Source organism: Colletes gigas, unplaced genomic scaffold (assembly GCF_013123115.1).
Source record: "Colletes gigas isolate AHSC1104 unplaced genomic scaffold, ASM1312311v1 Colletes_gigas_Sc00040, whole genome shotgun sequence".
NCBI classification, from domain to species: domain Eukaryota; kingdom Metazoa; phylum Arthropoda; class Insecta; order Hymenoptera; family Colletidae; genus Colletes; species Colletes gigas.
Window position 1 is genome coordinate 190,047 of NW_025106669.1, and position 27,302 is coordinate 217,348.

General features: G+C 40.3%; 1 protein-coding gene across 1 annotated transcript in view; it reads left to right on the forward strand.

Annotated features, from left to right (window-relative positions):
* The window catches only part of LOC122402811 (lachesin), a 217,047-nt gene that overhangs the window by 64,974 nt on the left and 124,771 nt on the right, over window positions 1-27,302 (forward strand). Inside the window, exons 3-5 of the mRNA XM_043405925.1 lie at window positions 6,557-6,764; window positions 23,407-23,565; window positions 25,025-25,153. Coding sequence (XP_043261860.1) covers window positions 6,557-6,764; window positions 23,407-23,565; window positions 25,025-25,153 — 496 coding nt within the window. The remainder of the gene's footprint in view (window positions 1-6,556; window positions 6,765-23,406; window positions 23,566-25,024; window positions 25,154-27,302) is intronic.

Genomic DNA, 27,302 nt, shown 5'->3' on the forward strand with positions numbered 1-27,302 from the left:
TCTAAGGGTCTATGTTGACCCTGTTCTAAGGGTCTATTCTGACCTTGTTCTAAGGGTCTATTTTGACCCAGTTCTACGGGTCTATTTTGACCGTGTTCTAAGGGTCATTACCCCTTTACATAAATTACGATATCTCGAGAACGGAAAGTCCGATCGTCAAAAACCAAAACCCGTTTTAAAGAGGAAGGTTCACCGCTTCTAACAATACCTTAATAATTAATAAAACCCTAGTAGTTTCGGAACTGCACGCGTCCAAATTTTAACTATTTTTAATACCCGTTAATAGCCTTGTCTAACACGGGGAAGCGAGAGACAGCGGAATTTAAAAAATTACCTTTTACATAAATTACGATATCTCGAAATCGGCAAGTCCGATCGTCAAAAACCAAAAACCGTTTTAAAGGGGAGGCCTTGCCGTTTCTAACAATACCTTAATAGTTAATAAAACCCTAGTAGTTTCGGAACTGCACGCGTCTAAAATTTCAGTATTTTTAATACGCGTTATTAGACTGTCCTAAGACAATGGAAACTGAATACTGGACTTATATACAGGGTGTTCGGCCACTCATGGGACAAATTTAATGCTATAAGAAAAATCGTGATGCTAAATGTGCGCTAAAATAACATTGTGCGTTAGAAATTCTAAACAAAATTATAAAAACGATCATTTGACCGGTTCGTGGTAGATTTAGTGTTAACAAGTCGCAACGGTCCCTTCGGCATTTTGTGGCCGTTTGAGCGATGACGTCGAGGTGAAAACCACCGAGGGAGAACCTGTGGAACACTTGGCAGCGTATACTGAGGTCAATCGCTCGTGACGAAGGTTTTACAAGGGTGGGAAACGAGGGTTGGGGCGAGACTATTTCAGCGACCATGGTTAAGCCTTCAAAGGTGGTTGAGTCGAGCCCAAGGTTGCGTTTAGTGGCTTTTGTATGATACGTTACGGACACGGAACTTATTGTCCGTCTTTGGCCAACCGTTTCTACTTATTTCATACTCGACCATAAATGCTTCTATTTACGCATTAATTCTTCTTTTATTTTTCGATATAGAATATATATTAATAAATACAAATTAAGAGTGAGTTCTTAAATTTGATAAAAGCGTTCACCATTTGTCTTTCGTAAGAGATATTAGGTTGAATTTGATTGATGCAATGGCATGAATACATATTCTAATTAAAAGAAAAATCGTATTTTAAGGTAATCGTCGACATGAAAGGTATCAATAAACATACATGCGATCAATGTATATCCAGTGCGTAAATCTAGTGCTAACTGCATACAAGCAACCGTAATTGATACGTATTGATACCTTCGTACAGATATCAAAACGGTGTGATGTAATATGATGCTTTATTACCGAGAATCGATACAGTATTATCACTAGAATCCCAGCGGTAGAACATATTTATTGTTTTTAAATCATATTCATTTGTTAAATGGTTTTAATCGAACACAGATCGATTACATAAATTATTAGTCGTACGCAACCATGGAATAAAATATCGTACGAGAACAACAACGGTCGGTATAAATTAATTCCATTAAAAAGTTTCTGTTAAAAGCAAACAACGCGAACGTTCTTGCAATCAGAAGTGAAACTCGTTTGCACTAAAACGAAGCAGTTCCGTAGAAATGGCACCCTATACTTTATCCGAGGAATTCTCATTTTCCGGTCGTGTCACGGCTTCCCAACGCGCACGTACTTTCTGTCGCGCGAGTGGCTAAGTCGCGATGGATGCCATTGATCAGAACGTTCACGGTATCCCGGTGAAAAGACAAACGGCGTTACGTAGATCCACGTCGAGACGGGGTGAAAGTGTCGAGCAGATTTTTCGGCGAGCTCGCGCAATCGCTTCGACGCCAGGCGTCTCCGGGTGAAATTCGTGGGCGGTCGGGACGGATAACGTAAGCGTCGTTACCGGCGACAACCGCGGCCCGGGGATAAATCGAGGTGAAAATTCCATCGCGGAATACGAAAAACGAGGGAGAAACGCGAAACTGTCACGAGTCGGTGCAGACGTTGCCGGGCGGTTATGGTCGCCGAGACTTATGACAATGGAGTCGCATCCACCCCTTGCGCCAGCGTTGCATCTTGCCGATCGCGGGAAGGAGTGGCACGACCGTGGCTCTTTCTTCTCGAAAAGTCGTAAGAATCCGCGAAGCTTCTGGGAAACCGATACGAGCAATTCTCCAGCTTTCGCGATGGAATTATTTTTACGCGCTAGTCAAAATTTCCTTGTATCTCAAGAAACAATCCTTCGTTCGAAGACTAGCAGATTGTAAAGTTTGTAAACGATTGGATGGATGTCCAGTACATAGTCGAGAATAGAAATGATAGATTCGTTCGTACTCTTTCGACGGGAAGAATCCAAATAATAAACATACTGCGGATCGACGAAGAATAGTACAAGACGAACGCATTGATACATCTACATCACAAAGAGGGATGGGGCGAGGTGAGGGGGAATATATGACGTACTGTCCAACAATATCATCTTTTACAGGGCATTTTGAATTATTACTATGCTGACATGCTATTCAAAATGCCCGGGAGAAGATGATATTGTTGGATACCACGTTATACATAATCCCTCTTCTTTATGGTACAGATGCATGAACGTATTCGCCTTGTGCTGTTCTTCGTCGATTTTTGCTCGATACGTAGCGTATCTATCTTCTGGAAAAGTATAAACGTACTCGTACTGTTTATTTTTTATCGCGAAGAATTTATTTCAGTCCTATAAGAAACTAAATTTTTCAAGTGTGTTTTGTACCATCTGCTAAGTGTAGCTACAATGTATCACTGCATTAGGTATTCAAGTGCTTCGCAAATGCTACAATATTGGCTGCGATTTAGGGCAGCATGATCCGTTAAACAGATTCGAAACACGAAACTGCATTAAGTTATCGATGTACCTGGTTTGATTATCATTGTTACGAAGATTCGGTGGATTACGTCTATTCAAAATTTGGGGGGATGGAACCCTTTCAAAAGCGGTCAAATTAATCAAATATGTAAAGTAGAATTTTTCAATATTTTGTTTTATTTTTTTAGAAATTCCACGTTTATGATTTTGATGAAATTTATTTTAATTACAAATAAACCTATTTATCTGTATTTTTACAGTATTTCTTTTAACCCTTTAAGGAAGGAAAAATGTAAATTTTACCTTGCTTTTATGTAATGCACCATTTTTACACCGTTTTTTAACCCTTCAATTTTTCCCCTGAAAAAACTAATCGGCTTATCTTTTGTTTCTATTCCCCCCCAAAAAATTCAGTCAGTCTACACGAAATTTTAACGATCCAGCGAATGCTGCGAGAAATATAGTTTCTCCAAATTACAATTCGTTTAGCTATTTCGTCTGATTCGACTAAAAAGTACAGTTAACGTAGAACATTGGCAAGCAACTATCATTCTATTTGCAACGTTGATCGATTCTCTGCGATACGAAGGTCCTTTAGATGAAAGCTTCTCAGGACTCGAAAGATACAGGATTTACTGCGTTCGTCGACGAGTTTCGCCGAAACTTTAGCATTCGTTTCACGCAGGCCAGCGAAGATTAATGCAAAAAGCGTCCGACAGGCGCGAGAGAGATTACACCGCGTTAAACGTAACATTAAACAGCTGTTCCTCGCGTTCGTTGCCTCTTTCCTTTATTCTCCGTTTTATTTCGAGCCGTAAACATCCGCCGGTTAGCGAAGCCGAGACTTATCGCGAAGGTGTTGCATCTTCTCCCGAGCATCGGCACATTTTCTCGCCGTAAAAAGGTGTGACTACATTGAAGCGAGGGGGTACTGGAAGTTAACAACGTCGTGTACACTCGCGAAACGGCCTCTTCTTATTTCTCCAGGGATGTTTCTCGGACGGCGAAAGATTTTTCTTTCCCGCGCGCCTCGAACGGTTACTTCTTCCCTTCCGGGCGCGGCGTGCTCTCTTCTCGCCAGTCTTTCTCTCTTCGGTGTGTATCGATTTCCTCCTGAATCGGTCTTCGTGATCGGAATTCAATCAGTTTCTTACACTTCATTCGCGCGATAAATGAATCCCATTCGGTCACGGTTAAATTTTTAGAACGTAATTCTGCTGTAAACGTCAATTCATGCTACTGAAAATAAACTTACATGACAGAATATCATGTACAAAGATAATGCATGATATTGCTAGTGTTTAAAAAAAATTAGAAAGGGTTAAAATACATTTTTGTAGAATGAACTTTTAATAGATCGCTAAATTAAAATTGCAAAGTATTTAATAAGCTCGAGGGTAGTAGTAAGCTTACTTTACATCCCCATTCGCTATTTTCCGTTATTGGGAGGGGGAACATCGTTACAGCGCTGTCGTTGTTCCAATACGGTTCCATGAAAACCTAACAGTGTTTCGCTATACATCTTCCGTGTCGTAGCAACAGCCAATCAAATTTATCGTCGGGACAATAGGATACGTAATGGAGGTCCGGTTGTTTGCAGATCGGATCGTGTTTGTCCGTTCATCGAGTGTAGCAGAAAACTTTACCCGTAAAACAGAGTCCGTGTACATAGACGTCGTCACGCTCCTGTTCCCTCGGATATGTCCGTAAGGAGTCTGCCCGCAATTCCCCGAGCGATTCATTCCACCAATGAATATCCATAACCTTGGCGGGTCCGTAGATCACTCGGCCGCTTGAAAGCATTGTAGATCATCCGCCTCGTCCGGGATCCCCATATTCGGTTCCCGGTCTCAGCGACGATTTGTCTGGTTCAGCGCGATTAGACTCTAAGCACGTCTCTCTTACTATTTCAACCTCTTATTTTCGTTAAAAGGTACGCTCGTTGCTATAACAAATAAACGACCACCGCCACTTAATCTTAACGTACGATTTAATGTCATTTTTCATTTTCTTTCAATTTTTTCCTACAACGAATGGCCACGAATATCTCGAGAATGTTAAAATGTGTTGATTATATCGTAAGGGGTGTATGTGTGTGTTATCGTTGGCGTCGATAGGAGTGTTTAGTCTAAGCTAGAGTAGGTATCGAGTGAGGTGTTTAGGTTTAAGCTGAAATACGTTTTAGGGACTGCGTCTCGAACGCGCGTTTTGTTTAGATCATTATCGTAAGATAGGAATAAGGAAGGGTCGACTTTCACTGCAGGAACGTCACTCTGTATCGAACGTTAGTCGAGAGAAGTCACAGTTTTACGTTTTATGTTCTTTATGTTAAATAGTTAGTGAATATTAAATAATATAATTATATCGTTACGTTTAGTGTTCGCGTATTTGAATCCGTCCACACGCCTCTCTGACCATCCTCGACAATCCTTACAATATAATAAAATTAAATTCGATTCTATTCTAATAATTTGTTAAAATGTTAAAATCCAATACTTGTTTATTTCCGTGGGAAAATCTATTGTTTCCGTTTCAATTTCACACGCGTTCGCTTGTGATATGACGGCGACACGTGTTGATAATATCGAAAATAGGATTAAAAATGTTTTTGATCATTGTAAAATCATTTCACACCTGCAACCCCTCGTGTGAATTGGCCCTTGAACCAAAATGCATTTGACAAAACTGCTCTAGGCACTTTCTCTCTGTATCATTTCGAATCGTTTTAATGGACCATGATGGTTGAGCTCGAAATGTTTCAAAAGTAGCCCTTTGTTTGCAAAATTGCAATCGAGAGGTTTACTGGAGAGTGAAACGTTTGTTCAATGTGACCACATTGCAGAATTAAACTGTACGAATTTTGAGTAGCAATTGGTCGTATTGCTTTAAACGCTACAACAAACAATTTCATGGGAAAGTAGTAACAGACGCGATGAATCAGACATGAATATTATTCAAATTAAATAATTAAATAATCAACAAATTGGTATTCTTGATTTTCATCTAGAATCTCATTAGAATTTTCCCAGAGGTGGCCAAACGCCCCGTATAAAATTAACTTGAAAAATCCATTTATTAGTGGTATAAATATTGAAACCCAACCGAGAGAGATTATAATATAGTTTATTAGAAAAATCTGAAAGGCAGCGCCTTTTTGCCCCGACATAAACAACTTGCTCCTCGAATATTCATTGGGATCGAAACACGTATTAAAACGTGTAGTATATGTATACAATGTATCGAGGAATCGTCGAGTTTGCTGCGTTCGACCGAGAACGCCGGCAACGTTGGAAAAAACAAACGCAAACGGACAACGAAGATATTAGCAGTCGCGTGGTAACGTTCGGTGTGTGAACATGTATTTTTATGCATTTATACTTAGTGTGTTTTTCTAATTTAAATATATATATATATATCCACCTATTATTACATCAGTGCTTCGTTCCTGACTTTCCCGGAGAAAGACTACTACAAACGTGACTAGTTTCGAAATAAAATCAATGCTGAAATAAATCGAGGATAATGTACCTATAACGTTCATTCTCGGCACAGTAAACAGCGATGTTTCGATAGATGTCTTTCGGTGGTATTACCGACCTTTCGATAGCAATTGCAATTTTATGGTAATCGACGCCATGCCGTAAATCGTGTTCATGATGTGACGAGGTTCTCGTTTCGTTTCAGGTGGCCTGGATGCTTTTCGACAAGAGCGCTATCCTGACGGTACAGCATCACGTTATTACCAGGAACCCCAGGATAACCGTATCACACGATAAGCACAGGACCTGGTACCTACATATCAAAGAGGTACAAGAGGAGGACAGGGGAAGGTACATGTGCCAGATTAATACGGCAACTGCGAAAACACAGTATGGCTATCTGCACGTCACCGGTAAGTCTTCCACTTTCTCTTTTTTTTTTTTTTTTTTTTTCTTCGCTTTCAACACGATCGTACGATTGTTTGGAGGACGAAAGGTCCGAGGGTAGAAGTGGCGCGAGCATCACGTGACTGCTTTACGACTGATACATCGCTGACATCGCAAATGTCGCGAAGAAACGTTTTGCGATATCGGTCGACACGAATTACATTTATTCTGGCACACTCGGAAAATTCTGGCAATTCTTTAAGTAAAATAAGATAATAAATATTCTGTTCGTTAACTTGGAATCCTTTTTGTGCAGTTGAAATAATCGTAAAATAGTCAGTCTCGTTTCTCAGTGAGCTTAGGCAGTCTTGGAAAAGTAATGAGCGTGCTTCATTTCGTTTCATATCTGTTTGCGTTATTATCAGCATGGTTTGTAAACATCAAACGTATCCCGTATCCCATTCGGTAACCAACATTCCCACTCTCAAACCTTTGGATTGCAATTTGCATAAGCATTATAATAATCCTGCTTTCGTTTACATTCTCTTTCGCGGTGTAATAAACCCACGTTCTTCCGTGTCGTATGGTTCTTCAATTACATAATTGTCCGACGTTCGTGTAACAAACGCGCAAAATGAAATATCGACAACGCTATGGTATTCGAAATTTAATAGTCTCCGTTGAAAATATTTCCTAGCAATCACCAATATTAGTAATACCGTGCAAGTGATAATATTTTGTATAACTCGTGTAAATATTAAGAATCGTATGCTCGCGTAGTACACATCATAAAATAACAAACTATGGGCTCCGTGCAAAATATTTATACCGTAATATTTTGAAAATTTTTAATACGTACGCGTTAGTACGTTGTACATGGGATCGAGACTTGTTTTTATATTATCGATATGTTTACGTTTGAAATTAATATCTTTGTACGAAACCATTTTAAGGCAGTTTTAACTCTTTGGTCAATTATTCACCAACTGTTTATGTAAGAAAGAAAGTTTTAAATTTAACTTTCAATACATTGTGTTATTGATACTTTTGCTATGGAAGTAACTGGAAACGAGATATTCGAATGAGCATAATTTTAAATAATCCTTTTTGTAATTTTCCCATCGCACTTTTTCTAAATAATTGTACAATAATTCAACAAGTTTTCTGTTATCGTCGATTCGAGTGGTCGAGTTAGGTAACCCCGTGTACACAAAAATCAATAACTGAATTTTTCATTTGGCCCACTGCAAAAACAGTTCTGGCAATCAGTCCTCGCAAACAAACGATAAGAATTCAACGCGTGGGATTGTTGTTGGTGGCTTGGGCGTGGAAAGATTGGGAATTTGGAATTTCGAGGTTCGTAAAGCAATATACACACGTTCCTGGTCGGAGAACGATTGTATTTCCGTTCCTGAGTAGGTGTTCCGTGCGAGCCCAGGAGGATCCTTGGTATTCCAAAGGGGAGAAAGTATTCCGCTCTGCTCTCGGTTCGAAAGGACAGGGCAATAATAATTTAATCAGCAGAGGGTATCTATAAGTGTAGAAAGCGCGGGCGACGGGTCGGGGAGCCGGTCTTCGTTCTGCCATTCGGGGCGAACATATTAATATCTCGAGTTTTGACGTCTGAAGTCGTCGGCGGAGACTCCGGTGCCGGGGATACCGGAACGCGTCGGCGGGAGGGGATGTTGCAGCAGTCGGAGGAGTAATCAGAGGGCTAGATTAATTGTTTCCACGGGACTCTTGGTCTAGCGTTGCACAAATACACGGAAGACTTCGCGGCACACTTCGTGATAATGCCGACGGAACAGACACAATGCCGTAGACCAGCGATAACTCGGGGGGCCCCCACTCGACTCGAGCCAGCGCATGCGAGGGAAACGTGTAACGTGTGTAAATATTCCATACGGGCTGAGTCACTTAAAGTTACCACCTGAGGCGTTTACCTTCGTCCTGAGCTAATAAACGGTTTTCAGGAGTTTGACGATTTCGAACGCCGGCGCCCCGGCTGGATTCCCGTGTAAATTATCCGGCGGAATCGCGGCCGCGGTGCGTCTCGATTCTTGCCGCGTATCTCGTGGTTAGCGTTTTCAGGAACAGAGTGACGTGTCCTCGCTTGATCGCCTTAACACTTTCACAGTCGGACAAAAACGGGTAGCTAATATTTGCAAATTCTATTCTTGTATTTGGAAAATCTTTCAATGTATCGTGTTTGGTGCAACTACCACTCCCTGCAGTTATTTCCAAAATACTCCAGATTATGATATCGAATAACTGTATGTAACCTATCGCCGGTGCTCGCGTGAAAATATCGAAACGCGTTCGCTACCTGGTGTGTACAAGTTTCGTAACGTTATCGGACGTATCGTCAATAATACACTGGCAATCGCGTCTGCCAATCAATTTTCTGTCCAAGTCGCGCTCCTCGAAAGGTCCTTTCCCTCCCCTGATCGAGATACACGTAATAACAGCTTTCAATTTACGATTGAATTCGATGATAATCCATGAATCGGAGATAACGATAACCCGATGATCGCACCGTTTTATCCAATATCGTGTACACGCTCGTCTTCCTTTCTCAGCGTTTCATCTTCCCCTTTACGCCCGGCATACCGTTATCTCCGTCACGCTCGGCTCGCTCTTTTTCTCTCTGTCCTCTCGTAAATAAGGCGGAAGCCGGGGACTATCCGACTTTTATTCGATTTAGAGGCGAGTCGGCGAGCTTAACCAGTAAAGAAGCTCGAGTGGAGCCGAGAAGCGCACACTGCGGAACGTGACGCTGAGCTTTCGACCCTTGCCGTACATTTTTCGACGCTCGTGTGTCCTGCTCGCCCTTTCTTCTACTACAGACCGCCCTTTCCGTCCATCCTCGCCCGCCACTCGACTACTATACGGATTCTGTTGCGTTTTTACCGGTTATCGAGCTCCTGCCCGGGGACGATTGGACGAGTTGTTGTCGGTTCAATTGCCGTTCCTTCCTAACGAGCAGAAGGACCGGTGTTATGATACTCGCGAGCCTCTATGCAACTCCGTATCTGTTTCTGCTTCCCGACGATCCCTCCGTGTCCTTTTTATCGGAAAGTCAATAGAGACGCGCAACCGGATACGACGAGAATCGACGTCGACGGAAAAATAAGATCTCCGCGACAAATCCAGCGGATCGACACCCTTTCCGTTTGAGTATTTTGACAGCTGCGCAAGATTCCCAATGTCTAGGGACACCCTGTACAGTGAAACCTGAGGTAATCTACCTGAAACCAAAATATAAAGCTACCAAATAAAATTTTCTCGCATCGTGCAAGCGATAGGTCTATAAATTTGAGTTCCAAATGAGTCCTTTCGTCTACTGCTTTAGACAGAGGTACTATAGTCCTATGAAACTCTATATAGAACAGTGTATATATACATAAACTGTGCCTAAACATGTCTGATTTCTCGAAACACGAATCTAAGCTTCAGAAGTCGAATCGATAGACTTCGATTCTCAGTTTAAAGAAAGTTACTCGACGCGTTAGAGTACTTAATTACCCTTTTTCCGAGAGTACCGAAGAACAGCTAATTGATTGGAAAGTTGAGTGATCCTTGTTCGCGAAGATTGCCTTCGAAGCCCCGAAAACAGAAAGGAGAGAGGTGTAGGAAACGCACAGGTACAGGTCTTCGTGGTAGTAGATTCGAAACACTCGTTAACGAAAGTATTTGTACATTTTTTTTCCCCCGGCTGACGCGTCAGAAATTTTTCCTTCCAGCCCCGTTCCTAAACGGGCGTTTTTTCTGCCTCTGTCGCGTTTCACAAAAACTCAAAAGACTCCGGCATTTTCGCTTTCATCCGGCCATCAAATTTCACGACTCGAATTCAAGAATACTCAAAGCCAGGCATAATGTGGCACAAAGGGAATTCGTAGAGCGTCATGTATACATTACGTATTGTATCACTGAACGCGTGTCGTCGCAGCCGTACATCATATATTACACCGGCTCGACAACCGCATTCCCTAAGGGAGCAGTGTAATTAGTAATTTGTAGTTCCAGTGGCTTCATTCACCGAGGCACATAACAGTCATTTCGACACGCGTTTCTCCGTCGTTGCCTTTGTGTGCGAATCGCGCTCCGTTAAGTCTCGGAGTGCATTACTCCGTTCCACGGAAAGCTACGAAAATGTCTAAATATCAGCCAGAAGAACTTTTTCTCTCTCGTCTCCTTTAATTTCCATCCCTTCAAAATCGCGAAAGCAACCAGTTTCACCAGACATTTTTAGTCGATCGATTAAGAAATGTAGAATCGAATTCTCTGCAAGATTTATTTAAAATACTACAGGAAATTTATTTATTTTATGTGTTAATTTACTATTCATCCATAAATGTGAAATGATAAATTACAAAAACAATTTTACATCTACATTTAGCTTGACAAATTATGAATCTATATAATATATAGAGTATTTTTCCAAGTTGCATAAAAAAAATTTCCTTTTTAAAATGTTTTAACATCGCTCGTACATTTGAATGATTTATTTCGCACCATTTAAAGTAAAGCCTTGTCTCGCGATAAACGTCAACAAAGAAGTAGGAAAAATTCCAGCGTCCGGGGATAGTTGTTTATATTTTCGTCAGCGAATCGTCGACTTGAATCATTCGGACTTTCGGCACCAGTAAACAACGTATGCCCCGTTTGAGCAGTTGATCGTGTTTCCGTTCCTGACGAGGACACTATTCCTGTTTTTCCTTTCCTATCCTTTTCTTCTTCTTACGGTCCTCCTTGTCGACGAATAAATTCCCCCGTTTCTTCCGAATTTCTCGAACTACGCGAACATGTATTTTCGAACTGCATTCTGGACGCGTCGATTTGTCTCGTTTCGTTGCTTGTTTCGACACCTTTTTGCTTTGGGTAAATGTTTGTCCAAGCTGTCGTCGAGTATTTGGCAAACACGTTTGTCCGTGTCGAAAACTGATACGTATCAATCGCGAAATATTTAGAAATATCTCTTTAGTACGTTAAAAATCTGTTATATATGTGATATATATTTCAAGCAAAGGGTAAAGTATGTACTGGAAGTTTAAAACAAGGATGGTAAAATATATTAGGTATGAGTGCACTCTGAAAGTACATCAAAGTAGCAATTTTTATTATGCAAAATAAGTGAGATCCATCAGACAGTCTTTCGCAGGGTGGAATTAATTTTTTGCTACTTTTAATCTCATAATAGAAATTTCGATTATATAAAATACTTTGTAATATTTTTATGATAATAGTCACTATAAGCAGAGGCTTAAAAATTAAATATATCAGAGTAAATGAGATCTTTTTTATCAATATTAAGATTAATTTATTTGTTTTTGCGCACTGTACGTTATATATATTATTTTTTTGTGTTATAAAAGCTTCAGAAATCACTGATTTTGCGCAACGGTTTTCAAATTTTTGTTGAAAACAGCGAGAAACAATTTCTGCGTTCGACGTTCGTAAAAAAAATGTTCCTTTTGTATTCAATTTAGTTATTTCAGAATTAAACGGTGCATTGCATTTATATAAAATGATAAAATATACCTTTACAATTGTTAAATAACGATGAGAAGTATATTCACATTTTATTATATCATTAAAACTTTCCTTTCTCACGCCTCTGCTATAGAAAACACTGAAACATTCGTTTCTACTTAATTGTAAAATATTATTACAATAGCAACGTGGTTCGTACTATCACAATAAAAATTGACTTTTCGTTTCTTCCTAATCCGTGGATAGATTCATATTTATTCCGGTGCCCGTAACTAATTTTATTTATAAAACTTGGTATCCTTAAAGTTCGTCAGACTTTTTCCCCGCAAGTTCTACCGCGATCTTTATTCGTGCTGGTAACCAATTTTGTAACAAGTCGCGCAGAAAAGTCTCGAGAAATGATTCCAGTTTCGAACAGCCGCCGGTATTCTGCGTCGAGTGGCTCTCCCCTATTCGTTACCGCGAACAATTTTCTCCTTTCCTATTTGGAAGGAAATTCTCTAATTGGAGATATTCCATCTTGCCCGTAACGCAGTCCCTGACCCCGATCGAAAGCGTTCCGCGAACACAATAACTCTCGCGGATCATTAAGCCTCGCGAAGCCATATTCCAGAAAAATTCCAACCCCTGCCCTGCGCCCGGTTTCAAAAGGGAATCCAATCGTTTGGTCTCGGCGCGGAAGGAGGCAATAAAAGCCACGGGTAGCGGAGGAGAAGCTACACGAGGTCTGCTACTTACTTAAGTGCCTACATATTTACTCGATTCTCGAGGCAACGGCAACGGAGGCGGCCAGTATCCGGTGAACCGGTTCGTTCCTCTCGAACACTGCATCTTCCCCTTCTTCTTCTGTTTCTCGAGTGGCCAATTACGGATAACTGAGATTTCAGAGACTCTAGGAGGGTAAACTCACCTGGTTTAAGATCGAGATCGAGAGATTAATGTGCAATATAGCAATGCTCGGATAACTGCGAGTCATTCTCGATCGGATAAGTGAACGGTAGGTGTCCCCGCTACTGAGAGGGGACTCAATTTTAATGGGAGATTCTAGAGGCGAAAATAAGACGAAAATGAAGAATATCAATTTGTTGACTGAGGCTTCATTAAAAACGCTATCTAACCTAACGTGTACGAATGTTCTGGTCCGTGGAAGCACGACCCAAGGGGTAGCCTCGATCGTGTTAGCGTCCTCATGGTTTGTTTCTCTTTCCCTTCCTCTCCTGTTCTTCGTTCCTCCGTGGCGTCCTCCGGGCCAGGGCTAACGCTGGCGGAGTTTAGGGCAAGTTAACGCGCAACAACGCCGAAGCAACGTACACGTGGCGGCGTTTGCGCTTGAATAATGCATCAACAGTCCGTACGCGGCTGCTGTATAACGGGTCGCGCCGTTCAATCTGCTCTTGTTGAACAATTCGGTAACACTCCGCATTAGCATTAATGCGGCAGATCGCCGGACACCTGCGGTAATTCATAGGATTGAGTGGGACTGGCCGGGTTTTCGAGCCGGCACTGTGTAAGCTCGCACGTGGCCGCGATTGCCAGCAGAAACTTGCTGGTTTGTTTTCCAACTTGATTTAACACTTTGCGGTACGCGTAAATCCGACCACGGTTCCCGACGAATTTCATACTTTATTTAGGGACTGAGTATCAACCATTAGTCATATCAGTCGTTGACGATTTCTTCTATTTACTGTACAAAGATTGGTAGTTCTTTAAAACATTCATTTCAGACGATTGTAAACTATATGAATTAAAATTTCTCTTAAATAAGAACGTTTATTCTGTAGAGTGGATCTATAATAAATAACGTAGTGTTCGTCAATTTTGCATGCACGTACCACAAGACTAAAGATGCTTATTGCAGTTATACGAACGAACTTCCGTTGAAGTAATTCCTATCTAGATAAATGTTTATCCTTATCAACTCGTATTCCGGGGTAAGGTTTTATTTAGGTAAACTTTTACCGGCAAGGCACGAATAGAAGTTTATCCAGATAAAACGTTCCTCGTTATTCGTTATCTAGATAAAAATGCACCCAACTTTGCCGCGTGGCTGTACCACAAATTACAGCGCACCCTCTATAACCGTAGATCGCCTGTTCTACCAAAGCTCGGGCAATTTTTGCGCCGCTCCGGCCAGTGCAAATATTTTCTTGAGTATTAGATACACGGTATCGCCCATTTCGAGGAAAATGTCAGGGGACGCGGAACGCAAAAGGGACGGCTTGATTCTCGGACCCGAGTTTATGTATGAATATGTAGGACGACCCTCTTCACTCTGCGTTTCGCTCGCTAAACGAATCCAAGTCCAAAGGGTCCACTGCTATTTCAACCGAGAACCGTGCATCTTATCGGGATAACTCCTCGAATAAATTTCCGACTGTTCGAATAATTGCCCGGTACCCTCCGGATGGCGTTCACTTATTATTTATGACCGCGATTATTTGCTACTCTGATAACCAAATATGATGATAAATTGGCAAAATTCGGAATTGTTTATCTGCGACGATTCGACCTGTGCCCTCATTAATGCGCGTTAATAATTTAATCCCAGTGATTTACAACGTTTCTACAAGCCACCCCTCCCCCCCATTTTTGGCTTCTTTCATGGGAGTAACATTAGAATTCAACTTTATTTTTAACGAAATTGGAGAACAGAAACATTTAGAAATTTAGGTATAATTTATGCAACATTAGGAATTGGATTTTTAGGTGATCTCAGAATTAGAATTCTGGAAATATAAATCAGCAGTAAAATGGTGTTAACAAACTATGTATTTCGTTTGATCGTTGATATATTACCTTCGTAGTAGCGAATTGTTTATTTCCGAGAATAATGATGATTGTAATTAGTAAATAACCATAACGTGGACCGCAGAAACGCTATTGCCAGTTACGCACGACGACTCGATTAATTAGACGTCGGTTCGATTGTTTTGATTGCCTCCCTCAATTGACATAGAGATCAGTTCTGTTTTGATGAATTCATCGTGTGGCGAATGTGTGCTTTGCGGCAAGAATGTTTCGAATTTAATAGTGAAACGTTAACCGCGTATGCACTGTTCTGTTATTATTGTATATTAAATATAACACCGAATGTTAATGTCTCCTATGCTTTTATTCTGACAATTCACAAGGAAACAAATCATTTTACGATTATTCCGCTGTTATAAATTTCTTTTCACGTGGATAATTAAAACGTTAAACGTTACTAAAATAGAACGACCACAGGTATTGAATAAAAATAAAATTCTTACAAGCGATGTTTGAAATTTCTATAGATAATAAGTTGCTATTAGAATTTTTGAAACCCTCCCTTCATTAAAAATAATAATTATAATTTGAATAACTACTATCGTCTTAATTTATCTATACGTATAAATGAAAGGAGTCATTTTATGCATACGAGGAAAAATGCATCGGACTTTCGGTTACGGTTTCGACGCATCCGGGAACGAAAGTATCGAGAATTAATAAACGTACGTCCAGCATCCGGGTTTCATTCGAAAATTAGTCGCGCGCTCTAGAGCGGAGTGGATGTGTCGCTGGGGAATCGCAATAATCATTACCACAAGGTGCGACGCGAGATGCAAATTATTCCTAACGGCGATGTAGTCGCGTCCCTGGGCGATATCAGTTCGATCCGTGATTATCGCGGAAAATATTAATCGCTAATAAGCAGTATCGACGAGTCGTATTTATAGAATTTTTCCTTCGATATTTCCCTTCTCTACATCGTCTTCTTTTTATTTCTGTTTTATTCGCCGCGACGACGCGTCGACAGCGTTGCGACAAACGAGGCGCGCATGCGTTAGATCGCTCCGCTGAACGCGTTAATGAGACGAAAAGTGTTCTTTTGTTTGTTTGTAAAATGCTATTATCGGATTCAAATTCTTGGATACGTGCCGCGCTTCACTCTATAGTTCCATCGTTGCGGGTCGAAGAAAGGGAACGCCTCGTCGATTATAATTTTCGCACGTTCCGCTGCGAAAAAATGTGTAAATCGTTCCGGTCGATGTAGCCGCGCGTCCCGACGCTTTTCACTGAAAATCCGTTACCCGAGATTCCTTGTAATTAATTCTTTTAATTAATTTAATGTCCCACTTTTCGATACATTGAACGCTCGCGACGATATTGTACTTGAACTTTTTACGCGCGACAAAATCTGATTTCAGAGTTCTTCAAATTAATTTTAACGATCGGTCTGCATTATGGAAGTTTTCGGAACCTGAACGTTTTTAATTTACTCCTCGTTTAGTCATTAAAATGTTGCTGTTGTTTTATTTAAAAATCCTTAAAATTCAATTAAAAAAAAATCGAAAAATAATTATTTACGTTTTCGTTTCAACCTACCAAATAGAGGCAAAGATCAGATAAATTTGAACCGAAACATTTATGCTGTCGACGGCAAAAATCCTCAGAAACGGTGGTCGTATATGGAATTAATAATATCACGTACGGATGAGAAATATCAGCAAATACAACTGGTTCTCTCGATATTAGGAGAAAACTTTGTTAATTATCCGATCGCTGGGACGTGTCCGATTACTTGGGGAGCTACCCCCCATACAGATTCATTTTTCCCCTAAAATACACGATCGTAGATGCTGCGATGACACGTAATATTTTCACCCGTGTCAAAGGTCATTATCGAAACGCCAGGACCTTGCCGGAAGTGGATTCTTCTCCGGAGGGTGACAGTGGAACGCCAAGCGATGAATAGACACTTTCGATATTTGGTTACGGTGATACACGAACACTAAAGCTGCTCTCGGAGCTTCCGGGTTAACGATTATCGTATATTTCTCCTTGTCCAACGCCGCTGCCATTCCTCTGTCTCACGTTGCGTCGTACATCCCGCGGGGACAATTTTTTTCTGCGCCCCCGACGCCAACCAACCCCTCCGTACCCGTCACCCCTTTTTTTACACGAAGAATCATTACGACTATTCGGTCAATGGAGCATCGATTTACTGCATGCGAGATGCTACACGTTTACGGCACGATCGACGTACATTTGGGACCATTGACGTTCGCGTTCCTATGGAAAAACGAGCGAATAAACGCGTTGATGATTTTATGCGGTAACGGACACCTGCTGGTACAGTTACGCTATAAAACAATCCATGATAAATGTTCGTGCATGCCACATCTGTTCAACGCGAAATTAGAGGTGCCCAAGTACTTGAAAATACAAACCGAGTCAAGCTTGGATCGTTCGAGGCAAATCAAGCATTTGATTGTGAAAGCAGTCCTGATTAACTGGGAATACTTGATTATCCAAGAAAATGGTTAATAAAAGAATGGAACCTTAAAAGCGTTCGACAAATAAAAAATAAATAAAATACCTGTATTCCCAAGTAACTTTTATGTTCAACATTTATTCTGAAAATGTGTATTTTTTTTAGATATTTAGATTTAAAGTTTTCAAACGAACACTCTGCATAAGAACCGAGCCTAGAAAATACCTCTGAGTTTAGTAACTTCGTGAGAATATTGGAAAGTGATTTTCAAATTTTATTAGAGAATGTTGCTTCGAAAGTAGATCGGAAAGGTACTAAATTTCATGCAGCAATTCCAACTTCTATTCTATATTCGGTTTCTTCGACGACGATCCACTCTGTTTTGAATGTTGCCTTTTTACGGTTCCTTTCGAAACTGGCGTTTCAAATTTCAAATTTTTTTTAGCTTCGACGTCAATAAGTTCGTATTTTCCAGATAGGCACTCGATCGCGTTCTCTCTTTTTTATTGCTATGAAGGATCCAGGATACTTTGATTAGTCCTATTTACGAACATTTAATGACCAAGCTTGCAACGTTCACCTAATCGATTCCAGGAATTGGCGACTGCATTATCGAAGGAAAAAGTAGCACGCTAAACAATTAAAAGGGGGTTGACAACGTAATTTTGCGTCGGATTATACGGATGAATCGTAACAGTTGAACTCGAATGAAATAATAGACAGGTCTGGGGGCGCGTATGCGCGACGCATGAATTTCACAGGCTCGGTAATCAAGGAAAATTTCACCACTAATTACCGTTAATTCCGTCGATTAACATTAGCCCCGCAAGCAACTATTGCGGACGGAGTGGTAACGAGTCATCAGAGACGATCTCCGAAGAAGCGATAATTGCGTGGCGCGCGAATATTTTGCTTCGATTACCGCTGTTATCGAACCGAAATTATTACACGAATAATGCGCGTTTCAACGACGCGACATGAATATTCTCGATTAATTTCCAGCAGAGCAATTCAATATTGCCGGCGCCGTGTCTGTCGCGCGATACACGCTCTTTATAATATTTTTTCCCCCTCCGCGTCCCTTTTATTTCGCCGCTAATTTGATCCGAACCGAATTTCATTGTATACGTTTGGTCACTCGAACTCGAAACCACAGACGACCGTCCCTTTAACTATATAATTCATATAAATTATTCGCGATATTGGATTACGTTCGTCACGTTAGTCAATTGATGCCGCCAATGTAATATTCAACGTTTACTCGCATTCACCGATGGATCTGATCGGAAATTGCCAACGAGAGTTACATTTACCTCTTTTGTGGTTTCTCTTAGATACAATGAAAATAACAGAAATTATTAATATTCCCCGTTTCTCTGCGACGCTGGTTTTAAATGACGGTGTAGACGACAGATGTCAGTCCCCCCCTCCCCCCCCGATACGATATGATATTTCTCCGTAATATGACAGCGATATAATTGAATTAAGCGCGTTCTGTTATTTATTTTCGCCGCGTAGAGTCGAACGGACGGAATTCTGTTCGAGAGACGAGGCTTTTTAGAGCTAGTCCAGCGAGGGAAAGCTTAGACGCTGAAATTGAATTTAGACTTTCAAATTAAGCTGCTTTTTTCCGAGGCTCACGGTCGTCGTATTAATTGAAGGATACTCGTGAAGGATATTCGAGCAGAGAAAGGCCAAGTTTTTTTTGCGAGCTATCGTAAAACACACCGTGTTGAAACGAGAGCTGCCGCGTGCATAAGTATCAACCGAGCATAAATTTAACATTCGAGAAAATGTTACACGTAGGTGTTTGCATTTTAAGCATTATTATGCATTTAGTTCCAGTCCGGGCGCCTGGGTTTATGTTTTCAGCTTAGTGGATTACATATCGAATAATTATATTACATAAATAACAAGAATTTCAACTAGAACTACCAAGACAAACTTTAAAATAAATTGTGAGAAATTAGGAGAAAGATTTCTAAAGTCACGCATAGTTAATTGTATTTTTCTAAAAATATTAACAAGGAAATATCAATTAAAAGATATTTGCTCTGAAGGGTAACGGTGTAGTTGTTTAGCAGCGATGTAATTATTTTTTTGCTACGTTTAGAGTACAGGAAAAATATATCCTGAAACGATTCGATGTTCGGGTCGCTACCCTCTTTTTGCACAATATATTCAGCAAGAATTATCGCCGGAACAAGAAAAAAGTTAAGCTTCTGTGCTGCAGGAATAAAAGGAAAACTAATAAAGATGAATAGAAAGCGAGATTACGAGATCTAATTGCTAATTGCAATTGCCCATCTATTTTCTTTTCAAAAGAGCAGGCATTAATATTTGCGCGTATTTTTCAATTATTTAATTATAACAGAAAGGATTTCATTGTATATTAAAAAAAGGGAAGGGAAGGGTGTTATTTTCTAAATTATAAATATTTATTATAAAACGTATTTTTACTGATTAAAAAACCTGATTTTAGCTTTTGTATTTTTACTTTCATTCTGTAACATCGAGTCAGAAAATAAACAATGGATACTACAGGGTGTATCCTTACTTCTGTCGTAAAATGTACAAAACATATTCCGCGTCTCAAAGCGAGCAAAAAAGTTTGAACCCACCACGATCGTGTAAACATACAGCCACTTCAATTCGACGAGCCACACTTTCGGAACTTTTAGCCTGAACGTTGCGTTCGTTAAAAATAAATGAGAATAATTAGGGATTAACGAAGGTAAACAAGTCGAGGGATAAAAGAAAACGGGAAATACGGTGTTCACTTTCTTGTTTCATCTCGTAAGCTGCGTATAAAAGAAGCACAATGGAGGGTTCCTTTTTCCCCTGATTTTATGTTTCCCCGGCCGTTTCGGCGTTCCAGTAAATTTTAATACTGTATCTTTTCCGAACATGGCGTACATTTGGTACTACGGGCTCTGCACGACTAACGACCCCACGAGTCTTTCGCGGAAAATGAATCTACGTTGATGCGATTTTAATAACGGGAAAGTGCCTCCTCTTACCTCCGATATTATCTAGTTACCAGCTTTTTGCCGTTAGTTTAGGGCAAGAACGATTTGCCCCTAACTCTGTCATCCCCATCCTCCATCTTGTTTCCAAGAAATTACGTGGACCGCCGGCATCTCGTAGAATAAAATGAAAATTTCTTTCCTCGGCGTTACTTTCATTCGTAGGGTCATATACAGGTTGTTCGGTTAATTTTGTTACAAGAAGTTTGTTTAAAACGAATTAACGCTATTCGCCGTAACTTTCTTAATGAACTTCATGGTATGAAGAGGTCTTTGGTTTAACGAAGGCGTATCTTAAGCTTCTTAAATGGAGTTGTTAATCTTCTAGTAGTTTCACTGAAAATTGTAAGATTGATGGCCCGGTGTCTACCTGACCCGAAATGTAATTTATGGAAATTTAGGCGATATACGCTCTCGGGTTCTTATTCTTTATGTATTGGAATTTTAAAATTGTTCATTGTTCGATTCGAAAAAAGTATATTCAAGAACTCTCGAAATGAATATATTTTGTTATATATTTTTGTACTAAAAATTACATGTTCATTTCCTACTTGAAACTGTCAGGAGTTTTCTGTCATCGAGAAATGTGTTTTAAAAATTGTTAATTTTCGCGTTCGCAAAAATCCAGATTTTTGACTCACGGTTGAGATACAGCGATGAATTAAGGGCAGAACGTACGCTGGTCGCAAAACCGGTATTATCTGTGAAATTTATTTTTCGCCGCGTTGAGTGCGTTTTAAACGAAAACCGTGCACCCTTAATAAATCAACCGGATAATTGTTAATTGGCCTGCGTTTATTCGTCAGCACGCATCGCGTGTGTAAAACCTTCAGCGAAATAAATATTAATGTTTCGTAGGGTGAGATTTATTGAATTGTGAACGAGCCCCGTGTTATTAATAATTAATAATTCATAACGTTTATGGGTTTACAAGAGCGTATTCTACTTATTAAATCCATTCTTCGTCCTTCGATCTGGCTTTAATCAGATCATTTCCGCGTCAAGGAAATTCATACCGTGCAATGTAAAACTACAGATAAAGTAAAAAATACTAATATATCTTTATACACACTGTATATATTGAACTAATTTCATGAAACATTATCAAATTATTATATTTTAAGAACTGCAGATAAAAACATATTTAATTTATTATTAATAGGAATGATCAAGTAATAAATTTAATAGAGTGCACGATATAAAAATTGAAACAGTGTGTCTTTTTGAAGTTAAAATTTCATACACGTAGAAATTTAATAATCTTGTAGTTACTTTGCACGTCGAAATTACATAATTAATCCATTTGCTAGAGAGAAAAGTGAGTATGTTGAGGGCCTATTCCGGTGACATCCAGCCAGCTACTCGTTTCGAAATTGGATTTGCTTGAGGTTTCGTTACGGTCACTCACGCTAACGTCGTTTGAATTACTCGCGGTGGTCCCGTAACCGCGATATCGATTTCACGTTATCACATTCACTTTCGACAAACCGCCTCGTATCTTTCGTAATGAGCATTAGGTACAACGAAGGCCGCGATTTTTGATCGGTTATTACGGGGAACACGGGATTTCGCGTGTAATCCTACCGCTCATCCGGTTTAGTGATTATCGAAGGATGGGAGGGTAGTCGAGGGTGAAACAGATAGTCCTCATTATCCCCGTGAAACTAGTGCTTAAACCAGAGATGGGAAACCTTTTGGCATTCGAAGGTCCTACGTCACTTTCGAAATTTCTTAAAAGTTTGCATTTACAATGTATTACACAAGATACACGAATTTATGAATTAACCAAATTCAAACAACGATGAGTTTCTCTAAAAGGAAGGTAGAACGAAAGTAAATCCCGCGTTTCGTACACAAAAATGAGTCAGAAGTTTCCCTCTGAAGGATTCCACCCCCCTGGCTGCCCGAGGCAACGAAGACATTTCTTTCTCTGCGGAAAAGGCCTCTTATCGCCAGTGATTACGACTTTTTAACGGGGATTTCCTCCCCCCTCGTCTTATCTGTCCGCAGTTCTCGTTTCCTTTGCCCTTCTGGATGCTTCTGCCACCCTCGAAGACCGCTTTCGAACGTTTCCGCGCTTGTAACTGGATTCCCACCCGTCTCTGGGACTATCATCGTCAACCCCTTTGCGACCTCGTCGAACCGAGGCTCCTTCCTTTTTTTCTTCCGCCTTTAAGTTTGAATTCGATTTGCATGTGAAAGAATGCCATTCAGGCCGACGGTCTGCTCCCGGCCTTCAGGGGGTTGGTCCGTTTCTTGAAGCGTTCTCGACCAGAGGTCCACTCGAGGCCAGTCCTGTGTCATGCAAATTTTATTATTGTGACCGCTGTCGGATCCGACTGACGCGTCCGTTCTTTCGACGACGCTCTTTTGCACGATTCGAACCGTCGTTCGCGTACTTTCGAGTGCTCGGATTGCTCGTTGATCAGTTTTCAGGTATTATGTGTACAACCTTGCTTCCACCGTTTTCCAATAGCTGGCTTTAGCAGTAAGTGATGGTCGAAGTAAATAGATCGTAAATGTCATTCAAGTAACTTGGACATTTGTCAACATACCAGGTTGGTTCGATGAGTCCTTAGAAAATCCAACACACCTCGCGCTCGTAGCGTCGAAAGTTGTTTGTTTTTAGCGAGCATCATGACTCGCTAGAACGCTGTCAAAGTCTCAATCATATACACGGTGTGGTTTTATTTTTATTGTCGATTGAAGAGAGGAACTTCCTCTTGCATGAAGACAATGCACGGGTAACATCCATTATTTTTATTGTGCTTACTATGTATACTGTGATATGAAGTATTCGATCGACAGAGATTCAGTACGTTTTGAGTGAAACAGACCATGTAATTAGATTCCATTTCGCTCTCATTAGTAGCATAATGCAAACATTGTGGACAAACATGTTTTTGTTCGCAGTGCCTCCGAATATAGAAGACTTCCAGACTTCGTCGGACGCCATTGTACGGGAGAATTCCAACGTCAGCTTGACGTGCAAAGCGTCCGGAAGTCCGAAACCACATATAAGCTGGAAGAGAGACGACGCATCGAACATTACAATTAATAAAATGCTATCGGGTGAGTACTCTTCGTATTCAGAAGTAACAAGCAAACATGTGACTTAACTCTCAAATTAGCTTTGAATAAAATACAAACATAGATACGCCGTGGATTAGTATTTTTCAATCTCTGAAACATTTTACTTTTCTCGTCGAAGCGATACTTGAAACCCAGTATAAAACCTTTCATAAACAAATGTTTTAAAGCGATCGAGAAACAGAAATTCAGCAGATTTAAATCCGAGGAACGAGCTAACCAGGCATAGATCCTCCATGACCTATTTATTTGTCAGACGAACGTTCGTTCTAGGACAGTCTGACTGCTCGGTTGAAATATGGATGCGCACCAGCATTCATAAACCACGTACGACGTACAGTATCTAATGGAATTTCTTCCAATAACTCGAGCAATTGATTACTCAAGGCACAGATCTTGACACTTTGATAACCAAGACAGACTTGTCAATCGTCATATTTTATACGTTTGAATTAATAGTATTCAGAGATAATATCGCGTGCAAAAATAGAGAAACAATTTAATTCATCAGGACGAAACGTTCGAAAAGACTGGCTCGTAATTATTTTTCAGCGTTGAATATTTTATTTGTAAACGTTTCTCGAAATTCAAAAATCGTCGGGATTGACGCGGCGTTGGCGTGTTTCTCTAACGTTTGCATTTATTTCCGTACTTTTGACGAGTACCTCGCGCGTTAAGTGTCTCTCGCAGACAGAGCCAAAACGTTCTAATTACATCGCGGGAATCAAAGGACGCGGCTTCGCTTTTCTCAGCCGACGAGAATCGGAGTACGTCTTTGGTGCCTTAAAACACGAGTGACGTCGATCCGTGACCGGATTTCGATAGATTCGGCGAGCACACCACGCGGCAATTAAAAATAATGATATTCGGTCTGGCTTCTGTCCGAAGATCAAACGCCGCGGTGTCTCGAAAACTGTGTTACCGCTGTCAGAGGGAACGGCTGGAGGGTTGCCGATGGGAGAAAAAATCGCGGACCACGGTGCGTCGAAAAAAAAGGAAGAAATTCAAAAAAAAGAACGAAAGAAAGTGTTCCTCATTAACGTTGGCACGCATTTCGAGGGATCCAGGGAACGCGCGCGTGTGTATGCATACGTTCGATGTCGTTAACGACAACCGGATGGAAAATTTTCCAGCTCCCGTAATTATCTTGGCCGCGGAATTCGAAAAACGAGTCGTTCAAGTTGGTTGTTTTTCTCGCGCGCGTTAATGGGTCACGGCGTGCACTAATTTCTGCGCAGATAAATAAGGGTTCAGAGCTGAGTCTTTGAAAGTTAAGCGTGCAAACATTGATGCGGGAGGAAATTAAAAATTCGAAAACTATTCATAAATTTAAAATGGGGAATAGAACGATCGAGGAACGTAAAATAAGATCGAATTATGGCGTGTGTATTTATCGTCGTCTCGTGATATTTTAAGAATATTTATGTTTCTTTTGTTCCAGTGCCAGAGTGGAAGGGTGAAACATTAGAGATTATGCGCATCTCGAGATTAGACATGGGTATTTATTTGTGCATCGCGTCCAATGGCGTGCCTCCGTCTGTGAGCAAGCAGATCAAAGTTTCCGTCGATTGTAAGTAAATCTTTCTATTATATTATTGTCCCAACGAAAATCGAAACGAAAGGCTTAATTTTTCATTTATTTCTATTTAAATAATTAACTAAGAAATAAGATAGATTGTAGTAAATTAATTCGATTTGTCCATTCATACATTTTACAGTATGATGCTTTATTATAATTTCCGTATCTAGAATCATACGAATGTATTTCATTATTTGGTTCATTAGCTACGTAATTCCAGTTATTTGTTAACAAGCAAACCAATTAGTGCGCGATTCATTTTGTCGAATAAAATTAAAGGTCAGTTAAATCTCGACGTTCTATTTAGCAGGAAATTGACGTTGAACGGAAAAATTGAAATTTCCAATTCGTAGTGAGAAGTTTTAAATGAAACTAATTGACATTACTACTGCACTAGTTATTTACATTTCATACAACATATTATTTCAATATTGCAAGAAATATTTTCGTTTATTTGAAAAATACCGAACAAATAAACGAAGCAATATATAGAAAACATTCGGTACCTTTCAATTACGCGTCCACTGTCCACAGAATGTTTTTAGGTTATTCCATTTTACCAACCAACGTTTCGATCAAATTTATATACGGAGTCTGTGTGCATCTACAAAATTGCATTTTTTCTATATTGAAAATATAAGAAGTAAACGAATATATTTCGAACCATGAAAATCTTTGATTATATGTTTTTACAATAAAGGAAATATTTCGTTGTGTAAAAATTAACTCATCTCTCGCATATCTTTCACGCGCGTTTCGCTTTTCGTGTCTTTACACGTGTAAATAACTTGCGGTGCAATAATGTTAATTAGTTTCGTCAAATGCTTCTTGCCAGAGGTTGCAGTTCATTTCATATTTACGCGTTATTAAAAGTTGCAGGCCATACACTCATTTGCTCGCTAATTAAAAGTTGCTCCGTAACACACACTGCGCCAGTTATGTCGCGAATATGCCTTCGTTGATTCGGGTTACCTTGAAATTACTGACAAATCGCCAACAATATTTTCCAGTTATCCCAGTGACACTGACTTTCGTCGACACTATTTATTTATCGACGCGTTTCCCTTTTACGTCCATGATTGCGCGACAAATATCGCCAAGCAGTAATGAAAACTGAATTAATGTATTTCGAATCGAAATAACCCTGATTGAATATCATTTGTTTCGAAAAAATCGTTCGAACGCGTTTCCTTGCGAAACGCGAGTCGAGGATCCTCGAAGCGGGGGCTCGTCAGGAGGGGGTGGCGGAAGAACATTTAATAATAGAGAAAGGTGTCCAACAACAAAGCGAGTCTTTGCTACTTGCACTTTGGCTCTTCCCGATGAAAGGAGACAAGGGGGGGAGGATAAGTGTGCACGAGAGTCAGAGAGGAGCGGAGAAATGGCGCGTGAGTCGAGCGAAAGAGTGAAAGCGTACGGCGCGGAGGGTGGAAGAGCTGCCCCGACGGGACATAAAAGTAAGCTCGGGCGAGCCACGACACACCATTACCGTTTCCAGCCCGTGTACTTGCCTATTGTTACGTTACTGCTTCTCCTAAATACCGAGCGCGTGCCTTTCCTCTGTCGCGGCTCCTTTTTTTTCCACCCTCGACGCGAGAAATGCTCTAGCTAGCTCCAATCAAACGTTTTCCACTGCGTGGTCCAAGCATCGGCTAGAGGAAGGATCGTTTTCATATTTAGAAAGGGGATGTGATGTCAAGTAACAAGTAACGACACTTTCAGAGAACACGTATCGTTTCCCTGCTCGAAGTATATTGTGCTATAAAGTTACGAGGCTACCTATTACATCCTGGTGCTTCTTAGTGCTAGCTGTACATCGGTTCATCCGCGATCCTTCATTTTCTCCAGTGACTTCCAACGTTAACCAAGCACCTGTTTGTCCACAAAACTCTAATAAAAATCCTAAGCTTCGTATCCGTTAAACCCTTGCCCTTAACATACGAAAACTAACAAATATTGTTTGTATTTGTCTACATAACGTTCTTCTTATTTGATGTAAAATTTTATTCAACGATTAAAGAAATATTCTTGTAGGTCTAATAATCATTGCAAAAATTTTTCTATGAATTTCTTTGTCCAGATTGTTCGAACGTAAGATTAAAATGATTAAAGATAAAACTTTGCAGTGAGAATAGTCCCG